We start from the raw sequence: 25272 nt of genomic DNA, 5'->3' as shown, positions 1-25272 counted from the left end.
CTGTAGGGCAGGAATCCGGCCTTCGAGGACAGGTCCTCGCCACCACTCCTGGAACGGCAACACCTCCGGGGAACCACAACTGGAGGGAGAGAGAGAAGGGCGTCCCACGCAGCCAAGAGGTAGTGAGCCGGCTGCACAAGGGGCCTTCCCCTCCGGGAGAACCCTCGAGACTGTAGACGAAGGGCGTACAGTGGCCCTCCCTTCCCCAACACGTACGGTGGCCATTGTTGCGGTTCCACAGTCTCTAAGGGCAGCAGCAGAAGGAAGTACGGTGGCCGTTCCTTCCCCGGTATATACGGTGGCCGTTACCGAGGTGCTACTCATGAAGGAGGAAGAGGCAGATGAGGGACGCACAGTGGCTGTTCCCTGCCCGATGTGTACGGTGGCCGTCGTCGTGGTTCCACTCCTCCCGCCTTTGCCTGTCGGTGTGTGCTCAATAGCTAGCACACCAAGGCTGTCTCCAGATGTGGCTGTAGCTGAGGGACATATGGTGGCCATTCCCTCCCCTGTACGTATGGTGGCTGTTACCGCGGGGCTACAGGAGGAAGCAACTGAGGGACGTACGGTGGCCGTTCCCTCCCCGGTATGTTCGATGGCCGTTACTGCGGTGTTGCTTGGGACTATCTGGAGCAGTCCCACCCCGATCCTGGTGAGGGCTGCTCTGTCTGTGAAGTAGTGTCGCATTCCTGCGACATCGCAGTTGGGTAGGTTGAGGGGAAGAGGGACTCAAGGTAGGGACCCCCAGGCACGCGTCTAGCTCTGGGCCAGGCCTGCACTCACCTGGCCACCCGTGGTGTCCTCCCGGGGTGGGGGTAGGTCTGCGGCTCCGTAGCGGAGTGGGGGGTCTGGCGGCGGAGGCGCGTATTTCAGGCATAATCATGTCTGCTCTTTTCCTTCTCTCCTGTGGTGTTGGTGGATTAAGCTTTTCTAGTCTTCGTAGCTTAGATCCCTTAAGCCTGGTACCCATCTTGTGGCGGCCCTTTGTAATTTTTCAATCTTATCTATGTGTTTTTTGAGGTGAGGACTCCAGACTACTGATACATACTCCAGGGTTGGTCTGATGAATGATGTTATTATCTTTCTCAACATGTCTTCATTTATGTATGTGATACTCTTCTCATAATCATTAGCAAGCACTGTATACATGTTACTTACCTTCTCACTGATGTGGTCAGCCGGAGATAGTTTGTTATTTAAAATGCCCGCCGCCGGACCACCCACCCCGCCACCCCCACCACCGGGCCACCACCACACCACCACCCCAGGAAGACACAACGGGGGGGCTAATGACCCAGGGCAAGAGGGTCGCCCGCCCACTACTGACCTGCGCCCCTTTTCCCCGCAACCTGCCCCAACACCAGGTGAACAAAGATCGGCAACGACCTTGCAGGCGGGACAACCATCGCCAGCAGTGGGGTGGGACTGAACAGGATTCAGTCCCAAGTAACGTTTTGGCGACGACCATAGTTACCCCCTCAAGGGCAGGAGGCCCTTTAATGCGCCACGAGGTGTCATTACTCTCCGCCACGTCCAGGGCAAGAGGCCCTTCAGTGTGCCACGAGGTGTTAGTACCCTCCGCCACGTCTAGGGCAAGAGGCCCTTCAGTGTACCACGAGGTGTCAGTACCCTCCGCCACGTCTAGGGCAGGAGGCCCTTTAGTGCGCCACGAGGTTCCAGTACCCTCCACCACTCCAAGGGCAGGAGGCCCTAGTAGACAGCTAAAAGTGGGTCCCAGGGTAAAAAGACCTGGAGCCACGGCTGTGACAGACCCAGGAGAGAGAGTCGCCTCTGTGCTTCCCTCCCTGTATGTAGGAGAGGACACGGTCTCCGTGTACACTCCACCTACCGCGTTCCACTGTGGGAACTGCTCGACACCACCCGGGAGTGTTGCCCCGGAGGTGTCACCAGAGTGGAGGCAAAGTCCGAGACCGGACTTGCCTCCCACTCCTGGGAAATCCGTCTTTCACAGGCACCAGCAGGAGACGAGGCCGCAGCCCAACCCTGACGGCGCGTCCCCTGGCAGACGACCGCACCCCCCAGGACCCCCAGGCGAGCCCAGCAGACTACAGGCGAGGGCAACCCCGACTCCCTCACCCCGCAGAGCCGCCGACGTCAGACCCGCCTCCTCCAGCTGTTTGGCCCTAGTCCCGAGGGCCACCTCTCAGGTCGAGGCCCCCAGACAGGAGGGCCTCCCTGCACCCCACCAACGAGACCCCGAGGTAAGGGTCTCCCTTCAGGTCGAGGCCCCTCCCCCTCGAACAGTGACAGAGTGAATCAACCCAGGAAACACGGGTAAATTAGTGACGCCCCTTAGGCCGAAAATAAGCCCGAGGAAGAGGAACAGTGAACAGTGACAGAGTGTGATCCATATAAAACCAGTGACTATTGTTATTAACCCAACAGACTCACATACCCAAGAGAGTAGAAAATATTCAATAATAATAAGTAGAGTAATATCACCTGCCCAGAATAAAGGAACTTCCCGTAATTGTGAAGGACGAACAGGGTGCGCGGGAGAACCAAAAGCCTGTATAAAGTGTCGCCGCGACTAGGTAACTGAGCCGAGTATCGTGATCCGCACCCTGACTTCATTATAGTAATATTCCTCCCCCAGACCTTAACCTTGTGTATTCCCCTTGTTATCGTGTGTATATATATTTTGGGTTTGAATGAAAGATGGGTATCTACACATATATAACTAAAGACATTGGTATACATGCATCATATCGTGAGTTGAGTACAGTTGTATCTCGTGTCATCCCAACCTAACTCTGTGTCCCTGTATCCTATATTCTAAATATCACTCTGTATCATATTGTAACGGTGTAGAATTAAGGTAATAGATGTGTTAAGGTATACTGCCTGGTTTTTATGTCCTGTTCCTTTGTTGGTGCTTTACTTCCGGTCCGGAAAGAGGACCCCGCTCAGTCGCTAGTGTTTTCAGGGCGAGGAGTCGACCTAAAAACACCAGCATAACATTATTGATAATCTCTCCTAGGTCCTTCTCCCTTTCTGCTGTGTGTAGGATTGATCTTCCTAACTTATAATCCCCATCTGGTCTGTTTCCACTTTTACCAAACTTGATTACATGACACTTGTCCACATGAAATTCCATTTGCCATTTATTGCTCCATTCACGAAGTTTATTTAATTCTTCTTGTAGCTCTCTGCAAGAACTGTTAATAATTTTCCTTTGTATTTTAACATCATCAGCAAACATATTTAGATAGTTTTTGTTATGCTACGTAGTCAGAGCTCAACTTCTTGCTCTCTGAGTACGAGCTACTGATGTGGGGTTCTCTTCAAGACCGGGTCTAGAGCATGCAGCTAAAGGAACAGGACTCAACTCAGGTCAGCCCACCTTACACGTATATTGACACAAAGATAAACAGTGCTGGACACAGTACAGTGTAACAGATTAATTGCACTAATATGGACACAGAGGACCCCAGTTGGGCATGGTGCCTGGGTAGCTACAGGTGTTATCCAGGTGTGGGAGGGGTCCCGTCGGGCGTGATCTCTCTCAGGCGGCACGGGACAACCGTCAGGGGCCGAGTCGTCCAGTGTGGGCTGCTGGGCAGTGTAGAGGGAGGCCTTTCCCTGGTGGGGCCTCGGTGGGTGCATCGGCCCTCAGGACTGTGGCTGAACAGGGAGAGCAGGTGTGCTTCCCTTCGCCTACTCTTGGAGGAGGACTGCTTGTCGGTTGGGCTGGGAAGGTCTCAGCCGGGAGTCCTGGGGGCGCCCCTAGATGGCTGGGGGCTGTGGCCTCGCCTTGGTCGAGAAGCCGTCAGGGGCTGCCTGTGGCGTCTCTTCCTCTGGGAGTCCGGCAGCGAGGGGCGACATAGGGGCGCTGGCTGCAGTGAGTGTATCCCCAGGCTCACTATGGGGCCGCTTCTGATTCTCTCCAGCTGCAACTCCACTGCGGGGCTGGCTCTGTAGGGAGAGCGAGAGGGACGTCCCACTCGGCCTCTGGAGGGGTGAGGTGAGCAAGGGGCGTTACCCTTGAGGGGCGTCACAGCGGTAGTGGGCGAGGGAAGGACAGTGTCCGTTCCCTCCCCGACGGGCACAGTGGGCGCCGCCATGGTTCCGCTGGACCCTGGGACTGCAGGTGAGAGGAGTACAGTGGCCGTCCTCTCCTCGGTGAGTACAGTGGACGTTGCCGCGGTCCTACTCCCAGTGGAGGCTGCAGGTGAGGGAAGGAAAGTGAATGTGGACGCCGCTGCGGTTCTGCAGGGGGTAGTAGATGAGAGGAGTACAGTGGCCGTCCTCTCCCCCGACGAGTACAGTGGCCTTCGCCACGTACGGTCCTACTTGGGACTGTTGTGAAACAAGTCCCACCCCAATCCTGGCGAGTGCTGGTCTGGCCCGAGAGTAGTGTGGCGGGGTGGCGTACATCCCGCGGGCTCTGTCGAGGGGAAGAGGGGCGTCTGATGGTAGGGGACGTATGCCCATTTGGTTTGGTCCCTTTTCGCGCCTCCCTGTGGTCTCCCCTTGGTGGTCTTCCCGGTGCTGGTATTTTAGTTTTCATTTCCAGTGTTACTGTGTCATTTATATTTACTAAAAGCATAATTGGCGCCAGCACTGAGCCCTGTGGAACTCTGCTAGTCACTTCCCTCCATGATGAGTAATTTCTCCTCAGTATTGTAAGTACCCTTTAGTACTGTGTGTTTTCCCTACATTCGGTATTATTGCGTAATTACACGAAGTAATGTACGCTGAAATTAATAGCCTATTATGTTCACCATTTAGTTTATGCAGTTTTAATTCTCTCTCTCTCTCTCTCTCTCTCTCTGACCTCATGGTAGTCATCTATTGTCGCATCTACGTTAGAATTAGTTTAAGTTTGGTTTGTTTAAGCTGGGTTTAGTTTGGTTAGTTTACTTTAACGTAGATTTAATACAAGATGGAGGGAAGTATATCTCTCCCACCTCCCTATTTATAAGAACGTGAAAAGCATTTGCGACGGATGCTTACTGAAGAGGAAACGCTTAGGATTGCTTAAGTACATTGATGATCATATTGATTTCAGTGTCATTTAGGTGTAACCCCGAAAAAAAAAAAAAAAGTATATTCTATAGTGTGTTGAGAATAAACGTATCTGGCAACACTACAAAGGTAGATTTCTCCGGGCTATGTTTAGAGGGACGAACGTTTGTCGTCTGGGATCTCTCTCAAACGTTCTTGTATAAACTAGGAATTAGGCCTTAAAGATTTATTATTGTGCTGTGAGGGTTGAGCATATATTTTTACAGTAGCAGGAGAATGCGAGCCTAAAAATACAACAGCATAATGGACTCCCCCAGCCCTAATGCAGCGAAGGTGAGTGACGATGTATTTCCGATCACATTGGCTTACCCGTACGTGTTAAGGATATGTTGTTGACTGACTTTATTTAACGCGTGAACCCGGTGGACTGCAGGGATAAGTTGTCCTTTTCGTAGTCAACCTTCTGCCTTTTGGGGAATAGTGCAGTAGTTGTGGGATGTGTTGAGCTGCACAGCTAGGTTGGTGTCACCACGTGAAGGCGTTCGTTTCCAGCACCAGTTTGGAATCATAAGCCTCCTCGATTGTTAATGTATTGTGGGTGAAGCTGCAAGAGAGCTCCCGTGCATAAATTTTACATAGTTGTAGGTGGTGGTGACCATCATCCACTCACTTGATGTAGTGCTGCCTACTTCTTCCTTAGCCTGTATCATTCTTTTTCTGTGCCTGCCCTCCTCTCTTCCTGTTTCTCCCATCTTTCCTGTCACTTCTTATTGCTTTTCTTTCCTTTACAGGTGGCTTTACATTGAGTGATAAGCCAAATGGTTTCCTGTAAGCCAAGAAACCATTTACAACGCTGGGTGGTAACCATATAACCAAACCATACGTGCTTCCTATGTGTCAGCATGTGGGTTGGTGGAGGGTTAGTGCCCCTCCCTGTAAAACAACTAACTCAAAGTCAAATGGCCTCCCCTTACGGGATTATGACGTCTGGCAATTGATAGATAGATTTTTTTGTCGACAAACCATAATAATTACCATTGTGATAGTGTTAAAAAATTGTGGAAATGTGTAACTTTGAAGATATCAGCCATAAAAACACCAGATTTATAGGCAAACCATGGCAAGTGGCCACCCACTATACTGAACTTTTAGGTTGATTCGGCTCCAGAGTCAGTACATCACTAATTGTTCCTTCCTACTAACTTAACCTAATATGATCAAGCCTAGCCAAACACAGTCCAGCCTAACGTAACCTAATGTAACTCATGCAAGCCTAGTTTGATTTAATCTAACGTAACGAACCTGAACAATTTGGGGACGAATGAGCTTTGGATGTGACTCAGCCCATTGCCTTCTGTAAGACACCATGGCTGACATCAAGAAACCTAACATTGCACTCTCAAGTAATATGTTTTCCCAGAACTTGGGTGTCATGAATGAACTGTACAATCTTTAGTAACATAACATCACCCTCATTAAGAAACTGCCCAAGTAATTGTTCGGCAATTTGTGGAATTTTGCCTAAATCAATTCTTCATCACGTGGCGCACCTATTGGTATAGCTGCCTTTGCCAGGTCTAGGGTGTGAGTGGTCTAAAATGCACCTTAAGTTTCTGCCTAAGTCATTGAAAATTAAGAAAATGAGACAGTTTTTTTTTTATGTCCCAAAAAGTAGAAAAAATAACTTAGGCAGTTTATGAGGGTGACGATAAATATTTCTGAGGAGTGTAGTTCATACAAGAATTAAGAATCATGAAAGATAATTCCAGTCATTAATTTTTCATCATTAGTGCCCCTCCCTGTAAAACAAATAACTCAGAGTCAAATGGCCACCCCTTACGGGATTATGGCTTCAGGCAATACAGTAGATAGATTGATAGATTTGCTAATGGGAGCTGTCCTGTTTGTTTGTATATTCTATCTGTCTGTCTATTGCCAGCCGCCTTAATCCTGTAAGGGGTGGCCACAAACAAATCGCCTCCATGTCACTCTGTCCCCTGCCATTTCACTGCCCTGCTCCCAACTCACACCCCCCTCTCTCATATGCCTCTCCACTCCATCCCTGTATCTCATCCTTGGCCTCCCCATCCCTCTCTTCCCCTCCACCTCACTCACATATACCCTCCTTGCCAGTCTCTCACTCTCCATCCTCTCCACATGGCCATTATCTCATAATTTTAGATTTTAACAGGAATGTATATTACCTCATAATTTTAGACTTTAACAGGAATCCTCAAGGAGACAAGGGACCACCATATCTGCAGTTTTCTTCATATTTTCTCTTTGAAGTTTTATGAAATTTCCAAAACGTAATAGAGTACAAGCACTCTTGAGGTTGGCTTTCTCTTGTATATTGTTTTTTTCTTGGAAGGAACAGTTTGTGGGCTCGTGGCCTTTGGTTCCTTCTTCCTAGCATAAAAAAAAAAAAAGCCTTATTAATGATGACGATGGTGGTGGTGGTTTTGTATATTTATTTAGTATGTGTTTTCAGAGGTACCGACTGGAGGACACCAGATCAAGCGATGACGAGGATTATGAGCTGTATATTCCAGTGAAGGAACGCAAGAAGCAGAAGATTAAGCAGATACTGAAGATAACTCAGGTGAGCACTGGGATGGGATGTACAATCAAAGACACAACTATCTTCCCAAAGTTTGACGAGCATATAGTGGAAAGATTGAACCGTTTGCAACACGCACCTGTAGAGATAGGGCTTTCAGTGTATTTCGCCAGGTGTAAATCATTGGACAGAACTGGGAAGATAGTTGTGTCTTTCACTGTACATTTATTTGCAACACGGTAGTCCAGGTGGCACCACACACCTTTACATGTCACCACTTTGGCATTGATAGCACACCATCCATCCTGAATACATGCCAGGGATGTCACACTTAGTATTGATATAGTGACATTAGATGATGGTGATGATGATGATAATGGTGATGATGATAATGGTGATGATGATAATGGTGATGATGGTGTTGTTGTTGTTGGTGGTGGTGGTGGTGGTGGTGGTGGTGATGATGATGATGATGATGATGATAATGGTGATGATTGTGGTGGTGGTGGTAGTGATGATGATGATGATGATGGTGGTGGTGGTGGTGGTGGTGATAATTTTGATGGTGGTGGTGGTGGTGATGATGATGATGATTGTGATGGTGGTGGTGGTGGTGGTGGTGATGATGATGATAATGGTGGTGGTGTTGATGGTGTTGGTGACGATGACAGTGATGATTTTATCGCCCCGAAGGAAGATGATAATAGTAAAGGGCTCGTTGATCAGGACAAAGATAGATGGCCCAGAGAGAGAGAGAGAGATTATGAGGAACAATTAGTATTTCAAACACCTTGCCGTCCATAGTGGGGAGATACTTGAGAGAGAGAGTGAAAGAGCGAGAAAGTGGAGAGCTGCGTGGACATGAGGACACAGGAGAGAGAGAGGGAGATTAATTTTTTGGTACTCAGGAAGACAGAGTTGAGGGCTGAGTAGACAGGAACAGGACAGGAGCGGAGGAGAGAGAGAGAGAGTAATAGTGGTAATTGTCTTCTGTCACACAATGAGGTGGTTTGGCTATGTGGAGAGGATGGAGAGTGAGAGACTAATGAGGAGAGTGTATGTGAGTGAAGTGGAGGGGGGGAGAGGCAGGTGGGAGGCCAAGGATGAGATGGAGGGATGGAGTGGAGAGGTATTTTAGAGAGGGGGGTGTGAGCTGGGAGCGGGGCAGTGAAATGGTGGGGGACAGGGCTACAGGGAGGCGATTTGTTTTTGACCACCCCTTATGGGATTAAGACGTCTGGCAATTGATAGATAGATAGATAGATATTCTTCTGTCACTCAGGAAGATGATGACAGTGGCGGGCTGAGTGCACAGGAGAAGGATGGGGGGCCTGAGGAAGAGGACGTCCAGGAATTGGCGCGCAAGAACAACATCTCCCTCCTCGACCAGCACACGGAACTCAAGAAGATTGCCGAAGGTGCGTGTGTAATGAGGCTGGTCCTTATATAGCACTCCTGTAGCGCTCCACCTGCTGATATTTTCGTGTGTGTTGGGGGATGGCCTCAGTCAGCGTGATTAGTGTCTACCCTGCATCATTTATTCAGTTCCTGCTACTGTGATTTCTTGTGTATTGTATTAATTATTTATTTCCTACTTACACAACCACACTGCTTCATTATTCATTTCTACCCTGCATCACTTATTCATTTCCTACCCCTACTGTATTTTTGTGTATTGTATTATTTTTTCATTTCCCACTCACACAGCCAACACTGCTTCATTATTCATTTCCTGCTCCTACTCTTTATTTTTTTGTGTATTATTTATTCATTTTGTACTCCCACTGCCACACCCATGCCCACACCAGCAGACTGAGCCATCCCTGCAACACATAATATACCACCAGTTGAGTATCTAGGGAAGTGTTATTCATGGACTGCCCTGTGTGTATTATGATGGTAATTCGAATGTATCTGTATAGTGTATTTGCTCCAACCTGGGTACTGGAGGGGGTAGCCTTCATGCATTGGCACTAATATAACTAATGGTAGAGGGAGGGGGAGGCCAAGGATGAGATGAGGGATGGAGTGGAGAGGTATACGAGAGAGGGGGGTGTGAGCTGGGAGCAGGGCAGTGAAATGGCGGGGGACAGGGAGACATGGAGGCAATTTGTTTGTGGCCACCCCTTACGAGATTAAGGTGTCGCAATAGATAGATGGATAGATAGAGCTGTTTAATATACAAATGTCTCTTAGTCCTTTCCCAATCCCCCAAAAGGAAGATGGTGGGCTGCAGAAGGGCATCATCTTCCAGCAGTCCATTGAGTTCACATTTCAGATGAACTTTGGTCTACAGCTACTACTATTACTACTACTGTCTCTCTAACACACAGTAAAATATGACTCAGATCCCTTAAAAACTATTTCTGCTACTGACTTTGAAAGTTTTTTGTGATGCAACACTCATTTTCTCTCAAAAACACAATCATGATAATTTGTGTTGTACTTCTGTGTGGAGTGAAAGAGAAATAAGGTTTGGGTCATTATTATGTTCATGTTTATTTCAATCCCATATTATTTTTGTTGTTCTTGTTCTTGTTGTGGCCTGTAGTAGTAGTAGTAGTAGTTGTTCCGTAGGCAGTCTGGTCGAACAGCCCTAAGGAAGGCCACAGCCGAGACCGGGCTTTGCCACAGAGCTCTCAAAGAGTGTATGTTGTGTTGTTGGCGTAGGTGATTGTGTGCAGTGCAGTCTTCCATAATGTGCTTAATAGTATGGGGTGCTGTGTTGCACATTGTGTGCAATGCAGTCTTCCATAATGTGCTTAATAGTATGGGGTGCTGTGTTGCATCCTGGACAGGCATCAGTGACGGAGTCATCCGGCCCCTTCTAATAGTCCAAGAGGGCTGGATGATGCCCACATCTCAGCTGGGTCTGTTATTGGCCTTGTTGTGGCCCAAGGCTCATCTGAACATGAACTCACTTGACTGTTGGCCGAAACTGCCCTTCTCCTTCAGTTCAGAATCCTTGTTTCAGAGATAGGGAGGGAGTTGAGGGAAGTTTGTATAGGTGGGCAGCTCTGCAGTACTGCTTGGTTATATTGGTGCCACCACACAAAGGTGCCCCACTCCAGCATAGTCTTAAGGAGGAGGAATAGTGTTTGTACGTGTGTATTTTTCTGTTGCAAGGAAGGACTCTGATACTGAAGAGGAATGCCTTCATGTGGTGGCACTTATATAACTGGGTGAAGGAGCTCCCTGGTTATATGAACATCTCTCACCTCCCTCCCAGTCCCACCAGGAGGAGTAGGATGCACTGCCAGAGAAGAACTTAAGCCTGCAGTCCACCAAGTTCATGTTTCGGATGAACCTGAGGCAACAACAACAACAACTACTAATACTATTGAGGAAGGAGACTGATCTTGAAAAACAGGGTCATGAGGAGAAGAGATTACAGATAAAGACAAAGAAACGTGCACTGATAGGGATGCCAGAGTTGTTCAGGGGGGTCCAGTATGATGATGATGATGATGATAGTAATAATAATAATAATAATAATAGTAATAATAATGAGTCACTTATTTCCCCGTAGCGAGGAAGGAATCTAAACTTGAGAAACAGCATCATGAAGAGAAATGGTTACCGGGGGACAATGAAAGAGACACGTGTGCAAGTGGGAATGTCAAAATTGGCTGGAGTATGCAGTAAAATGATGATGATGATGATGATGATAGCAGTACAGGTAATAACGAATCACTTATTTTCATGCAGCGAGGAAGGAATCAGAGCTTGAGAAACAGCGTCGGGAGGAGAAACGGCTTCTGGAGGCAGTAGCGGAGAAACGAGCGCTGATGGGAGTATCGGAGTTGGCGAGGGGAGTGCAGTATGAAGACCCGGTGGTTACCTCCTGGACCCCACCACGACGCATCCTGGCCATGGATGACAAGCGACATGAACGCGTCCGCAACAAGTACAAGTAAGACTCATTCCTGGCTTTAAAATGTACCCAGTTGTACATTTCCACAGTTATTTCATCATTATCATTATTATCTTTATCATTATGTGGTAGGTGGGGGTGCTCACTATCCACTCAAAGTAGTGCTGCTCTCAGGTGCCTGCCCTGTCCTCTCTTCTTCCTTCTTTCCTTCCTTCCTTCCTCCTCTGTCTTTCTTTCCTTCACTCTTTCCTCTTCTTTCTGTCTATGGGTGACTTTACACAGAGTGAGAAGCCTAATGGTTTCCTGTACACCAGGAAACCATTTACTATGCTAGGTGGTAACCATATAACCAGATTATGGCGCCTGGTGATTTAGTGGGTATTTAAGGTGCCCCATTTGGATTGAGCCTGAATGGGTTTACATCCAAGGGTTGATTGGGATTTATTGCTCATGTAATGCCACTCAAGAGATGAGTGAGGCTGGTCACTCTCATCATAAAAATCAGGACCAAGTTGCCTAGCCCCGGGCTCCTACGCACCTCATGGGGCAACACAAGATTGGATGATGATGATTAAGAGTACGGTAGTAGTAGTAGTATTGGTTTCTGTTATGTGTTGTCTTGTTTCATACGATCATGGCAAAGGGTAAACAGATATGAAAGTAGCCAGATAAAGAGACAGACAAACATATAGATGGATGGAAAGTTTAAGTAGAATGATGAATAGATTACTGTAGTGATGATTTTGATAATTGTCTCTGTGTTTTAACCCGTACCGTGCTGGCGATGTAGATCTACGTCCCCCTCTAAAACGCTGGTGACGTATCTATGTCCTGCAGCACTGAGAAGACATTGCAAGCAACCAAAGTAAACTGGAAGGTCATAACGTATCATGCTAACTTCAGACATATGTGGAGAGTTGAGGCAGGAAGGGTGACATAAATTGAGGCAGGCAGTAGAGAGGCAGGGAAAAGAGGGGATTGATAGAAGAGAGAGGCAAGCAAAAGAGAGAGAGAGAGAGAAAGTGAGAGGAAAAGAGAAAGGGGGAGAGGGAGAGAAAGAGAGAGGAAAAGAGAAAGGGAGAGGGAGAGAAAGAGAGAGGAAACGAGAAAGGGAGAGAGAGAACAAGAAGAAGGCAAGTAATGGTCTTCACAGGCTCACAACCGCTCCGCCCCCTCAGTAACCTTGAAGATTTTTAACCTTGAAGATTTTAGAGGTGGAGTGGCACCAGCCTGACTCGATTCAACCAACCGTCTGGCTTTGTGGATTACTTTGATGTGTGCCGTGGATCTTATATTGATGTAGCAAACCCATTTAGCCAGAAAAAAAAAAAAATCCAAAATCGGCTGGCATAGAGGGGGGTCAATTTTTTTTTTCTCAGAGCAGTACAGGCTAAGAGTGCTGATAGAAGAAGAGAGAGAGAGAGAGAGAGAGAGAGTTTGGGAGAGAGGGAAGCATAGAGAGTGAGATTTTTTGGGAGGTATAAAGGAAGCATAAAAAAAGCAAGCGCAGGAAGGGGGAGAGAGAGGGAAAGTTTTATGAGAGAGAGATATAAAGTTTTTGAGAGAGAGGTGAAGTTGTATGAGAGAGGGGTGAAATAAGGTAAATTAAAGAGAAGGAAAGTTTTATTAGAGAGAGAGAGAGATGAAGTTTTTGAGAGAGAGAGAGAGAGGTGAAGTTATATGAGGGGGGGGGGAATGAGGTAAATTAAACAGCTTAGCACAGGGCATCAACACTAACCATCCGCATATTTTGTGAACTGGTGCATGTTTTTGGTGTATCTGATAGAGCCAGGATTCCGGGGGCTTGCATGATGAGTGAATGGAAGCGTGGCCCACTGGATTGGGCAAATTTGGGCTGTCTGGACATTGCTACTCCTCACCCTGCCCTAGGGTGGGAAAGGAGGTCTGGATGATGACGATGACGATGATGATGATATTTCGTAGGATCCTGGTGGAGGGTGAAGATGTTCCTCCGCCACTCAAGTCCTTTGCTGACATGAAGTTCCCGGCATGTATCATCAAGGCACTGAAGAAGAAGGGCATTGAGAAGCCGTCGCCCATACAGGTAACTCCGTCGGAGGGGGGGGTGTAGCTTTGGGTGACTTTATTTTATTTTTATTTACTGTATTTTGTGTATTACGATTATTTTTTTTTTCACTCATCTTAAATGTCAGGACCAATTTGCCAAGCCCCGGGCTCCTACGCTCCTCATGCGACAACGTAGGATTGGATGATGGATGGATAGATTATTATTATTATTATTATTATTATTATTATTATTATTATTATTATTTGGCCAAGTCAGAGTAAAAAGTCACATGGAGAGACAGACTGAGAAATGAGGATGTGAAGGAGCGTTGTGTTGTGGATGTGGATGTGATAGGAAGCATTAGAAGAAACACATTAAAGTGGTTTGGCCATGTGGAGAGGATGAAGAGTGAGAGACTGATGAGGAGAGTGTATGTAAGTGAGGTGGAGGGGGGGAAGAGGGAGGGGGAGGCCAAGGATGAGATGGAGGGATGGAGTGGAGGGGAATATGAGAGAGGGGAGTGTAAGCTGGGGGCAGGGCGGTGAAATGGCAAGGGACAGAGTGACATGGGGGCGATTTGTTTGTGGCCACCCCTTACTGGAATAAGGTGTCTGGCAATAGATAGAAATGCTTCCAAGGGGTTAAGTGGGAGTGACCAATTTGTTGCCATGTAGGAAGATAATAATAATAATAATAATAATAATAATTAATAATAATAATAATAATAATAATAATACTGTAATCATAATCATAATAATAATAAAAAAAACTTCCTTACCAGCTTCTTGTCAATGATGCGGCTTTTGGTCAGAGGTCAACTGAAGACGTGTGTGTTTTTCTCTCTCTCTCACCACCACCACCACCACCAATTTCATCGTCATTATTATTATTACCACCACCACCAACCATCATCTTTGTCATCAGTATCATCGTCACTACCGCCGTTGTCACCACCACCACCAACCATCATCTTTGTCATCAGTATCATCGTCACTACCACTGTTGTCACCACCACCACCAACCATCATCTTTGTCATCAGTATCATCGTCACTACCGCTGTTGTCACCACCACCACCAACCATCATCTTTGTCATCAGTATCATCGTCACTACCGCTGTTGTCACCACCACCACCAACCATCATCTTTGTCATCAGTATCATCGTCACTACCGCTGTTGTCACCACCACCACCAACCATCATCTTTGTCATCAGTATCATCGTCACTACCGCTGTTGTCACCACCACCACCAACCATCATCTTTGTCATCAGTATCATCGTCACTACCGCTGTTGTCACCACCACCACCAACCATCATCTTTGTCATCAGTATCATCGTCACTACCGCTGTTGTCACCACCACCACCAACCATCATCTTTGTCATCAGTATCATCGTCACTACCGCTGTTGTCACCACCACCACCAACCATCATCTTTGTCATCAGTATCATCGTCACTACCGCTGTTGTCACCACCACCACCAACCATCATCTTTGTCATCAGTATCATCGTCACTACCGCTGTTGTCACCACCACCACCAACCATCATCTTTGTCATCAGTATCATCGTCACTACCGCTGTTGTCACCACCACCACCACCACCATCATCTGTCTGTCTATACATATCCAGGCACGTTAATCTCAGAAGGGGTGGTCACGAATAAATCACCTCCATTACCCACTCTCCTCTGTTCTGCTCTGCTCTCAGGCTGCCCTCATTCCAGCTCAAACCACCCTTGTAGGAAACCAGAAGCATAATTTTCCCTCCTAACGTCCTATCTCTCCACAGATGCAAGGAATCCCGGCTGCACTGAAGGGCCGTGACATGATCGGCATTGCTTTCACCGGCAGTGGCAAGAGTATGGTGTTTATTCTGCCCATCATTATGTTCTGTCTGGAGCAGGAGAAGAAGCTGCCGTTTATGAGCAATGAGGGACCCTATGGTGAGTTTATAATGACTACCATACAGTGTATTAAACCTGAAAGCATAAGTGGTATATTGGTCAAGAGTAAGAGCAGTGGAAATGAGTTATTTGAGAGGAGCCTATTGAGTCACATGGAGAGACAGACTGACAAATGACGATGTGAAGGAGCGTTGTGGTGTGGATGTGTGATGTGATAGGAAGCGTTAGGAGAAGCACGTTGAGGTGGTTTGGCCATGTGGAGAGTGAGAGACTGATGAGGAGAGTGTATGTGAGTGAGGTGGAGGGGGAGAGAAGGAGGGGGAGGCCAAGGATGAGATGGAGGGATGGAGTGGAGAGGTATATGAGTGAGGGGGGTGTGAATTGGGAGCAGGGCAGTGAAATGGCAGGGACAGGGCAACATGGAGGCGATTTGTTTGTGGCCATCCCATATGGGATTAAGGCGTCTGGCCATAGATAGATAAGATAGATAGATAGATAGGTATATTGGTTTTATGCTACCTTGGCCTAAAATTGTCATCTCTCCCTCTTGAATCCTGAGTTGTAGCAGTAGATTAGCACCAAAGTATGATGATAGTCACAAAGAAGTGATATAGAGAAGTAATATTGTCTTATCCTCCCATTCAGTGATGTGAAATAAGCTGCAGAAGGATGAAATCTGGCCCAAGTTAAGGTGGAGATGTATTTGGTGCCACCTACTTCTTTCATCACCTTTATCATTCTTTTTTTGACTGTCCTCCTCTCTTTTTATTTCTCCCACCCCTCCTGCCTCAATATTACTCTTGTTTCCACTTCAGGTGACCGTACAGTGAGTGACAAGTCTAATGGTTTCCTGTAACCCTAGAAACTATTTACAATGCTGGGTGGTAACCATATAACCAAATAACTGGGTGAAGTGAAGCCCATTATGGTGACCCTGTTAACTGGGTGGAGAGACGCATACCAAACCTCCACACTGTTCCCGGCTCCTTGCTGTGTTGAGATGCTGTCTGCTACAAGGGAATGTTGGTTCACTGCAGGGATGGTGGGTTGCTTGCCTGCAGGTGGTGGGTCTCCTTGGCCAGACAAACTGAATTCACTCAATAACAATGGAGGGCATAAGTAGAGAGAAACCCACAGTTTTTTATGTTAATTTCAAAGTATACCATGATCACATAAATGCGTCTGACAGTTACAGGTGTCTTTAAATATCTATCTGTCTATTGCCAGACGCCTTAATCCCATAAGGGGTGGCCACAAACAAACCGCCTCCATGTCGCTCTGTCCCCTGCCATTTCACTGCCCTGCTCCCAGCACATCCCCCTCTCTCATATACCTCTCCACTCCATCCCACCATCTCATCTTGGCCTCCCCCTCCCTCTCTCCTCCTCCACCTCACTCACATACACTCTCCTTGTCAGTCTCTCACTTTAAATAACCATCAGTAATTAGTGAGTCACCTTTACCTTTGTGTCTTTAGTTGTTATGATACAGCCCCAACAGCCATATTATTTACACAGTGAGTCATGATTAGGGCGTCGGGCTATAGATATATAGAGTCATGATTCCCGGCCTTAGATGGTGAGGGAATGCAGTTGTGACACAGTGAATTGGTCTGGTGATGAGTTACTCCTTTCATCGTTTTTTTGCTGCTTTCTAAACCGCACCATATCCAATCCAGTGATGGGGAAAAAAAAGAGGTGTGGATGATGATGATGATGATGATGAATATGATGATGATGATGATGATGAATAAGATGATGATGAATATGATGATGTTGATGATGATGAATAAAATGATGATGAATATGATGATGATGAATAAGAAGATGATGATGAATATGATGATGATGATGATGAATAAGAAGATGATGATGATGATGATGATGATGATGATGAATAAGAAGATGATGATGATGATGATGAAGAATAAGATGATGATGATGAATATGATGATGATGATGATGATGAATAAGAAGATGATGATGAATAAGAAGATGATGATGAATATGATGGTGATAATGATGAAGAATAAGATGATGATGATGATGATGATGAATATGATGATGATGATGATGATGAATAAGATGATGATGAATAAGAAGATGATGATGAATATGATGATGATGATGATGATGAATAAGATGATGATGATGAATATGATGGTGATGAGTAAGATGATGATGATGAATATGATGATGATGAGTAAGATGATGATGATAAGATGATGATGAATATGATGATGATGAATAAGATGATGATGATGAATATGATGGTGATGAGTAAGATGATGATGATGAATATGATGATGATGAGTAAGATGATGATGATAAGATGATGATGAATATGATGATGATGAATAAGATGATGATGATGAATATAATGATGATGAGTAAGATGATGATGATGAATATGATGATGATGAGTAAGATGATGATGATAAGATGATGATGAATATGATGATGATGAATAAGATGATGATGATGAATATGATGATGATGAGTAAGATGATGATGATGATGAATAAGATGATGATGATGATGAATAAGATGATGATGATGATGAAAATGATGATGATGATGATGAATAAGATGATGATGATGATGAAAATGATGATGATGATGATGAATAAGATGATGATGATGATGAAAATGATGATGATGATGATGAATAAGATGATGATGATGATGAAAATGATGATGATGATGATGAATAAGATGATGATGATGATGAAAATGATGATGATGAATAAGATGATGATGATAAGATGATGATGATGATGATGATGATGATGATAAGATGATGATGATGATGATGATAAGATGATGATGATGATGATGATAAGATGATGATGATGATGATGAAAATGATGATGAATAAGATGATGATGATGAAGAATAAGATGATGATGATGAAAATGATGATGATGATGATGAAAAGATGATGATGATGGTGACAGTAATGATGATTGCCACTGTCCACTTTGACTCAGATCTTTTCATCTATCTATCTATTGCCAGACGCCTTAATCCCATATGGGATGGCCACAAACAAATCACCTCCACGTCACCCTGTCCCCTGCCATTTCACTGCCGTGCTCCCAGCTCACACCCTCCTCTCTCATATACCTCTCCACTCCATCCCTCCATCTCATCCTTGGCCTCCCCCTTCCTCTCTCCCCCTCCACCTCACTCACATACACTCTCCTCATCAGTCTCTCACTCTCCATCCTCTCCACATAACTATAGTCACCTTTTTTCTGGCTGGGTGTTGGTTTAATACCCTGTTCCCTGAGGCCCAGAGTCCTCCGATGTGCCACTCACACATATCACCACTTGGGCTCTAACACCCACTGTCCATATTGAATACATTCTAGGGCTGCCTCATACAGGATTTGGTGTATTGATATGAGTGAGGATGTTTTTACACGTCGCCACTTTAGCTCTAATGCCCACCGTCCATCCCACAGGCCTGATCATCGTACCGTCGCGAGAGCTGGCTAAACAGATCAAGGACAACATCGAGTACATCTGTAAGTTCGTGGAGGCGGATAACTTCCCTGAACTGCGCACCTGCCTGGCCATAGGGGGTGAACCGGTGGCCACGGCACTGCACACCATCAGGAAGTAAGAGAGAGAGAGAGAGATAGGGGGAGGGAGAACCTACTTTTATGTTGTACTTCTGATTGATTATACGATGATGATTATGATGATGACAATGAGGAGAGAGAGAGAGAGGGAGAGGGAGGGAGAGAGAGAGAGAGAGAGAGAACAAATACTTTAACGTTGTACTTCTGATTGATTTTATGATGATGATGATGAGTATGATTATGATGACTGCCATATTGTTTTTATTATGATGATGATGATGGTGGTGGTGGTAATAATGATGATGATGATAATGATAATAATAATAATAATAAAGATGAGATGGAGAGATGGAGTGGAGAGGTACCGTATATGAATGAGGGGGGTGTGAGTTGGGAGCAGGGCAGTGAAATGGGGAAATGGCAGGGGACAGGGCGACATGGAGGCGATTTGTTTGTGGCCACCCTGTATGGGATTAAGGCGTCTGGCAATAGATAGATCAATAGATAATGTTATAAAGCCACCCTTCCCCACAGAGGTGTCCACATCATGGTGTGTACCCCCGGCCGCCTCATTGACATGCTGGACAAGAAGATGGTTCGGCTGGACATCTGCAGGTGAGTAACGGACACATTACAAATCTCGTATTTTCGGTGGTAAAGGAAGCTGGATTGTGGTAGGCAGGGCTGCTTACCATCCACTCACTTGGTGTAGTGCTGCTTTGGGTGTCTGCTCTTTCCTCTGCACCTTCTTTCCCCTTCAGTCATTCCTTCATTCTTTTCTCTTCCTTCTGCCTATGGGTGACTTTACACTCCCTCTTCTGTCTTTCTTTCCTTCATTCTTTCCTCTTCCTTCTGCCTGTGGGTGACTTTACACTCCCTCTTCTGTCTTTCTTTCCTTCATTCTTTCCTCTTCCTTCTGCCTGTGGGTAACTTTACACTCCCTCTTCTGTCTTTCTTTCCTTCATTCTTTCCTCTTCCTTCTGCCTGTGGGTGACTTTACACTCCCTCTTCTGTCTTTCTTTCCTTCATTCTTTCCTCTTCCTTCTGCCTGTGGGTGACTTTACAGTCCCTCTTCTGTCTTTCTTTCCTTCATTCTTTCCTCTTCCTTCTGCCTGTGGGTGACTTTACACTCCCTCTTCTGTCTTTCTTTCCTTCATTCTTTCCTCTTCCTTCTGCCTGTGGGTGACTTTACACTCCCTCTTCTGTCTTCCTTTCCTTCATTCTTTCCTCTTCCTTCTGCCTGTGGGTGACTTTACACTCCCTCTTCTGTCTTTCTTTCCTTCATTCTTTCCTCTTCCTTCTGCCTGTGGGTGACTTTACACTCCCTCTTCTGTCTGTCTTTCCTTCATTCTTTCCTCTTCCTTCTGCCTGTGGGTGACTTTACACTCCCTCTTCTGTCTTTCTTTCCTTCATTCTTTTCTCTTCCTTCGGCCTTTGGGTGACTTTACACTCCCTCTTCTGTCTTTCTTTCCTTCATTCTTTTCCTCTTCCTTCTGCCTGTGGGTGACTTTACACTCCCTCTTCTGTCTTTCTTTCCTTCATTCTTTCCTCTTCCTTCTGCCTGTGGGTGACTTTACACTCCCTCTTCTGTCTTTCTTTCCTTCATTCTTTCCTCTTCCTTCTGCCTGTGGGTGACTCTACACTCCCTCTTCTGTCTTTCTTTCCTCTTCCTTCTGCCTGTGGGTGACTCTACACTCCCTCTTCTGTCTTTCTTTCCTTCATTCTTTCCTCTTCCTTCTGCCTGTGGGTGACTCTACACTCCCTCTTCTGCCTTTCTTTCATTCTTTCCTCGTCCTTCTGCCTGTGGGTGACTTTACACTCCCTCTTCTGTCTTTCTTTCCTTCATTCTTTCCTCTTCCTTCTGCCTGTGGGTGACTTTACACTCCCTCTTCTGCCTTTCTTTCCTTCATTCTTTCCTCGTCCTTCTGCCTGTGGGTGACTTTACACTCCCTCTTCTGTCTTTCTTTCCTTCATTCTTTCCTCTTCCTTCTGCCTGTGGGTGACTTTACACTCCCTCTTCTGCCTTTCTTTCCTTCATTCTTTCCTCATCCTTCTGCCTGTGGGTGACTCTACACAGAGTGACAAGCCAAATGGTTTCTTATACACCAGGAAACCATTTACTATGCTGGGTGGTAACCATATACAGTAACCAAATTATGGCACCTGGTGGTTTAGTGAGTAATTACAGCGCTCCAGTCGGATTGAGCCTGCGTAGGTTTATATTCAAGGGGTGGTTGGGGTTGATTGTTCATGTAATGCCACTCAGAGATGAGTGAGGCTGGTCACTCTCATCTTAAATGTTAGGACCAACCTGCCTAGCCCTTGGCTCCTACACTTCTCATGGGGCAACATAGGATTGGATGATGGATGGATTAAGGAAGCTCCCCAACACCTTTTCCTAAGCAATTTATCTTGCATATTACACCTTGCGGTACTCTTCTGTGTCATATAAATCCATCCCAAACACATCCTTAGCATTTTATTTTGCATATTACACCTTGCTGCACTCTTCTTTGTTATATAAATCCTTCCCTAGCACCTTTCCTAAGTGATTCATTTTGCTTATTACACCTTGCTACTCTTCTTTGTTGTATAAATCTTTCCCTAGCACCTTTCCTAAGTGATTCATTTTGCTTTTTACTCCTTGCCGTCCTCAACAGGTACCTTGTGATGGATGAGGCTGACCGCATGATTGACATGGGGTTTGAGGAGGACGTGCGCACCATCTACTCGTACTTCAAGGCCCAGCGTCAGACCCTCCTCTTCTCGGCCACCATGCCCAAGAAGATCCAGAATTTCGCCCGGTCGGCCCTCGTCAAGCCGGTCACGGTGAATGTGGGTCGGGCCGGAGCTGCATCCATGTGCGTCGTGCAGGAAGTGGAGTACGTCAAGCAGGTGAGAGTGGATTAAAGGGATGGGGTGGTCTTGGGGGCTTAGGGGGCTTCTTAATGCCTCTTGGTTAGTGATTTAGCTTATCCTGTGTGTGGTGCCGGAATTGACGTATGGTATATTAGACAAGAGAGAAGGAAGAGATGATGATGATGGTGATGGTGATGGTGATGATGATGATGAGGTGGAGGAGGAGAAGGAGGAGGAGGAAGAGCAGGAGGAGGAAGAAGAGGAGGAGGAGGAGGATGAAGCTGATGATAATTAAAACTGATGCTGATTACTGTATTATTTTCTGTGCAGGAAGCCAAGGTAACTCACATCCTGACCTGCCTCAACAAGACCCCCCCACCGGTGCTGATCTTTGCTGAGAAGAAGCAGGACGTGGACTTGATTCAGGAATATCTCTTGCTGAAGGGGGTCACGGCAGCGGCTATACACGGGGGAAAGGACCAGGAGGAACGCTCGGCTGCGGTTCAGGCCTTCCAGGTGGGTAGAAAGGAGGTTTGCCTATCTCTTGGACTTGCTGACTCTCTTTTTTTATCTTGTGGTTTGTAAACTTGATCGGATAGTACGTATTTATGGTGGGGATAACAGTGGTCGCTGTATGTAAGGGAAAGAACTGGGAGGGACGCTCAGCCATGGTTCAGGCTTTTCTGGTCAGTTGGCAGGACATAAGGTTATACCCAAGTTACTCTTTTACTGTAAGGATTTCTCAGTTGTACAAAATTCTTTTACATTTTCCGAAATATGATTCCTTGGTGTATGCTGGTTGATAATAGATCTTGAAGCCTTTGACAGGTATAATTCCCCTGTTCCTGGAGAGCTGGAAAGTGCTTTATCTGGCTTGTCACTCAATGTGGAGTCACTAGCATGTAGCATGACACTGGGTGAATGGATGATGACTATCCCTGTAACATAACCTTTTTTCTTCTTCCTCTGTCTGTCTGTCTCTCTCTGTCTCTTTCTTTCTTTCTTTCTTTTCTTTCTTTTAATGCAAGAAAGGGGAAACCAAAAGCAAGGCACTCACAATAACTGTTCCCTCAAAGCTCAAAAATAAATAAAAGACTGTATGAATTGGACATGTGGAGAGAATGGAGAATGAAAGACTGACTAAGAGGGTGTATGTAAGTGAAGTGGAGGGAGGGAGAGATCACGGATGAGGTGGAGGGATGGAGCTGAGAGGTATATGAGGGAAGGGGGAGTGAGTTGGGGGAAGAGCAGTCAAATGGTAGGTGACAGAGCGACTTGGAGGCGTTTTGTCTGTGGCTACCCTTTGTGGGATTAGGGCGTCGGGCTATAGATAGATAGATAGATAGATGAATTATGATACTGACACTGACCCTGCCACCCCAGCGAGGCGACAAAGATGTGTTGGTGGCGACAGACGTGGCCTCCAAGGGACTGGACTTCCCCGGGATCCAGCACGTCATCAACTACGACATGCCCGACGACATCGAGAATTATGTCCATCGCATCGGCAGGACGGGGCGCTCGGGTCAGCAGGGCGTTGCCACAACTTTCGTCAACAAGGCCAACGATGAGTCTGTTCTGCTCGATCTCAAACACCTGCTGATTGAGGCCAAGCAGAAGGTACAGTGTGGATGCTGCTGGTTGGATCTTTCACTGTTATTCCTGCTGTTTATAATTCTTGGTTTGTTGTATTTAGAGATCCAGTTTTGACAAGTTGCTTGTTGGTGCATAATTGATTTTTTCCCATTTCCAACAGCCATTAGGAAGATCATTAGCTAATTTTTACTCCTGATATAGCTTCCAGTCCATATAAAACACCAGCTGTACCATTGCCACCCACAGTGCGTGGATAACTTGGTTGAAGTTAGATCTCATTAATGTAGTACTAGTTGTAGCCACAGGTTCACCTAAAATGTGAACCCGGCAGACTGCAGGTTGAAGTTAGCCTCCCTCAAGAGCCCACCATCCGCCTTCTGAGGGATTGGAAAATAGCTAAGGGTTGCAGATACTGTTGGTGTCACCACGTGAAGGCATCCCTCACCAGCATCAGCAGAAGAACATTGAAGTGATATTGTGTTAAAGTGCCATAGTAGATGAGGAGGTGTTAGGAACCACCTAACTAAAGCCAGTATGACTGAGTGAATTGTGGTTGTTTCAGGTTCCACCATTCCTGCTGATGATTGGGGGTGGTGAGGAGGACCTTCTTGCAGCGATGGAGGACGTTGGTGGTGACGAGCGTGGGTGTTCGTACTGTGGTGGGTTGGGTCACCGCATCACTGCCTGTCCACGCCTCGAAGCCATGCAGAACAAGCAGGCGGCAGGGATTGGACGCAAGGATTACCTGGCTGCCAACGCTGCGGATTACTAGCTGGAATTATTACATACCTGCCCCTCATACTGCAACACATATACTTACCGTAGGTACCACATTCATACAGCACAGTTACTTACATCATGCACCTTACTGACCATACACAATAATGCCCCATGCATCACCGCTGGCTGCACCAAAACCATCCCCCATGCCTCACACTTTGAAGTTCAAGTCCTCCCAGTTACAGAATATCTTGACATGATGGGCACACAGTTTTATGTGGCATATTGTGCTGACACACAACAACCCTCTCATTATATAACACAGCCACACAACACAACTACACACATAAAATAACTACCACTTAGACACTGCCAGACCCTCTTCACCAACGTCCCACTTCCAGACATTCCAACACTAGCAATGAAGAAACACCCATGTACTTATTGAATATGCAAGGCAGTACATCCAGCCATTATAACCCCTCATTTACAACACTGTATTACAACCCCTCTCTCCTGACATCCACCCACCAGAGGCATCCTTAAATAGAATTGATTGACTTCATCTAAATGGGGTTAGATGAGGACATCGTCATCCCTTTTTAGTTACCGGCTCAGATTTGCTTTGGATGGATTCACAGATGTCACATGCCCTCCTTGTAGAATATGCCCACACAACATAACACACATAGTGAAGCATAACAGAAAATTATGCCACACTGAAATGCCCACAGATAACACATACAACACCAGTCACAGGCACACCATGAAATAGTGTAGGAAACCTTTAGAATGATTCTATAGGGGCAGTTGTTTACCTGTGTTTAGTGTGTCTGCTGCGTCAGGCAAGCTAAGGCTGAGCAACAACCCTCTCTTACTAATGACACTCCAGCATCCACTGTTCTATCTTGTATGTATTTTATAACACCATCCTTTATATATATTAAACAACCTTGAAGACCTGACACATCCATTTTTCAGCCTTACATAAAAATCAAAGGTTCTCAGATCACTTTCACATGCACTGTAGCCCTTCCTGCCTCATGTGTACTCTTAGCAGCATACTGTACAACAATTTCCCATCTGTAGATTTAATGTTTGTTGTATTGTGTATATAGAGTTTATGTCAGCGTTTTACATTTCTTTGTCCAAATGT

At 46.1% G+C, this 25272-nt stretch overlaps 1 protein-coding gene across 1 annotated transcript; it reads left to right on the top strand.

Moving 5' to 3' along the window:
- The first annotated feature begins 5174 nt into the window (after window positions 1-5174).
- On the top strand, window positions 5175-25272 carry abs (ATP-dependent RNA helicase abstrakt). The gene is made up of 12 exons (XM_080274268.1): window positions 5175-5319; window positions 7478-7588; window positions 8829-8964; window positions 11255-11459; window positions 13365-13485; window positions 15241-15394; window positions 18822-18978; window positions 19476-19556; window positions 21602-21836; window positions 22131-22316; window positions 23184-23420; window positions 23959-25272. The coding sequence occupies exons 1-12, from the start codon at window positions 5290-5292 to the stop codon at window positions 24166-24168; spliced, it is 1863 nt and encodes a 620-aa protein (XP_080130394.1). The 5' UTR covers window positions 5175-5289; the 3' UTR covers window positions 24169-25272.

Source organism: Coenobita brevimanus, chromosome 57 (genome assembly GCF_032717465.1).
Source record: "Coenobita brevimanus isolate Jiangsu-jjx chromosome 57, ASM3271746v2, whole genome shotgun sequence".
Taxonomy (NCBI): domain Eukaryota; kingdom Metazoa; phylum Arthropoda; class Malacostraca; order Decapoda; family Coenobitidae; genus Coenobita; species Coenobita brevimanus.
Note: the sequence above shows the minus strand (reverse complement) of the source record. Positions and strands in the feature narration are given on the sequence as shown.

Coding starts and splice junctions, on each gene's coding strand:
- abs (XM_080274268.1), top strand. CDS start 5,290: ATGGACTCCCCCAGCCCTAATGCAGCGAAG. Junction 8,965..11,254: donor ACTCAAGAAGATTGCCGAAG/GTGCGTGTGTAA, acceptor ATTTTCATGCAG/CGAGGAAGGAATCAGAGCTT. Junction 23,421..23,958: donor TGATTGAGGCCAAGCAGAAG/GTACAGTGTGGA, acceptor TGGTTGTTTCAG/GTTCCACCATTCCTGCTGAT.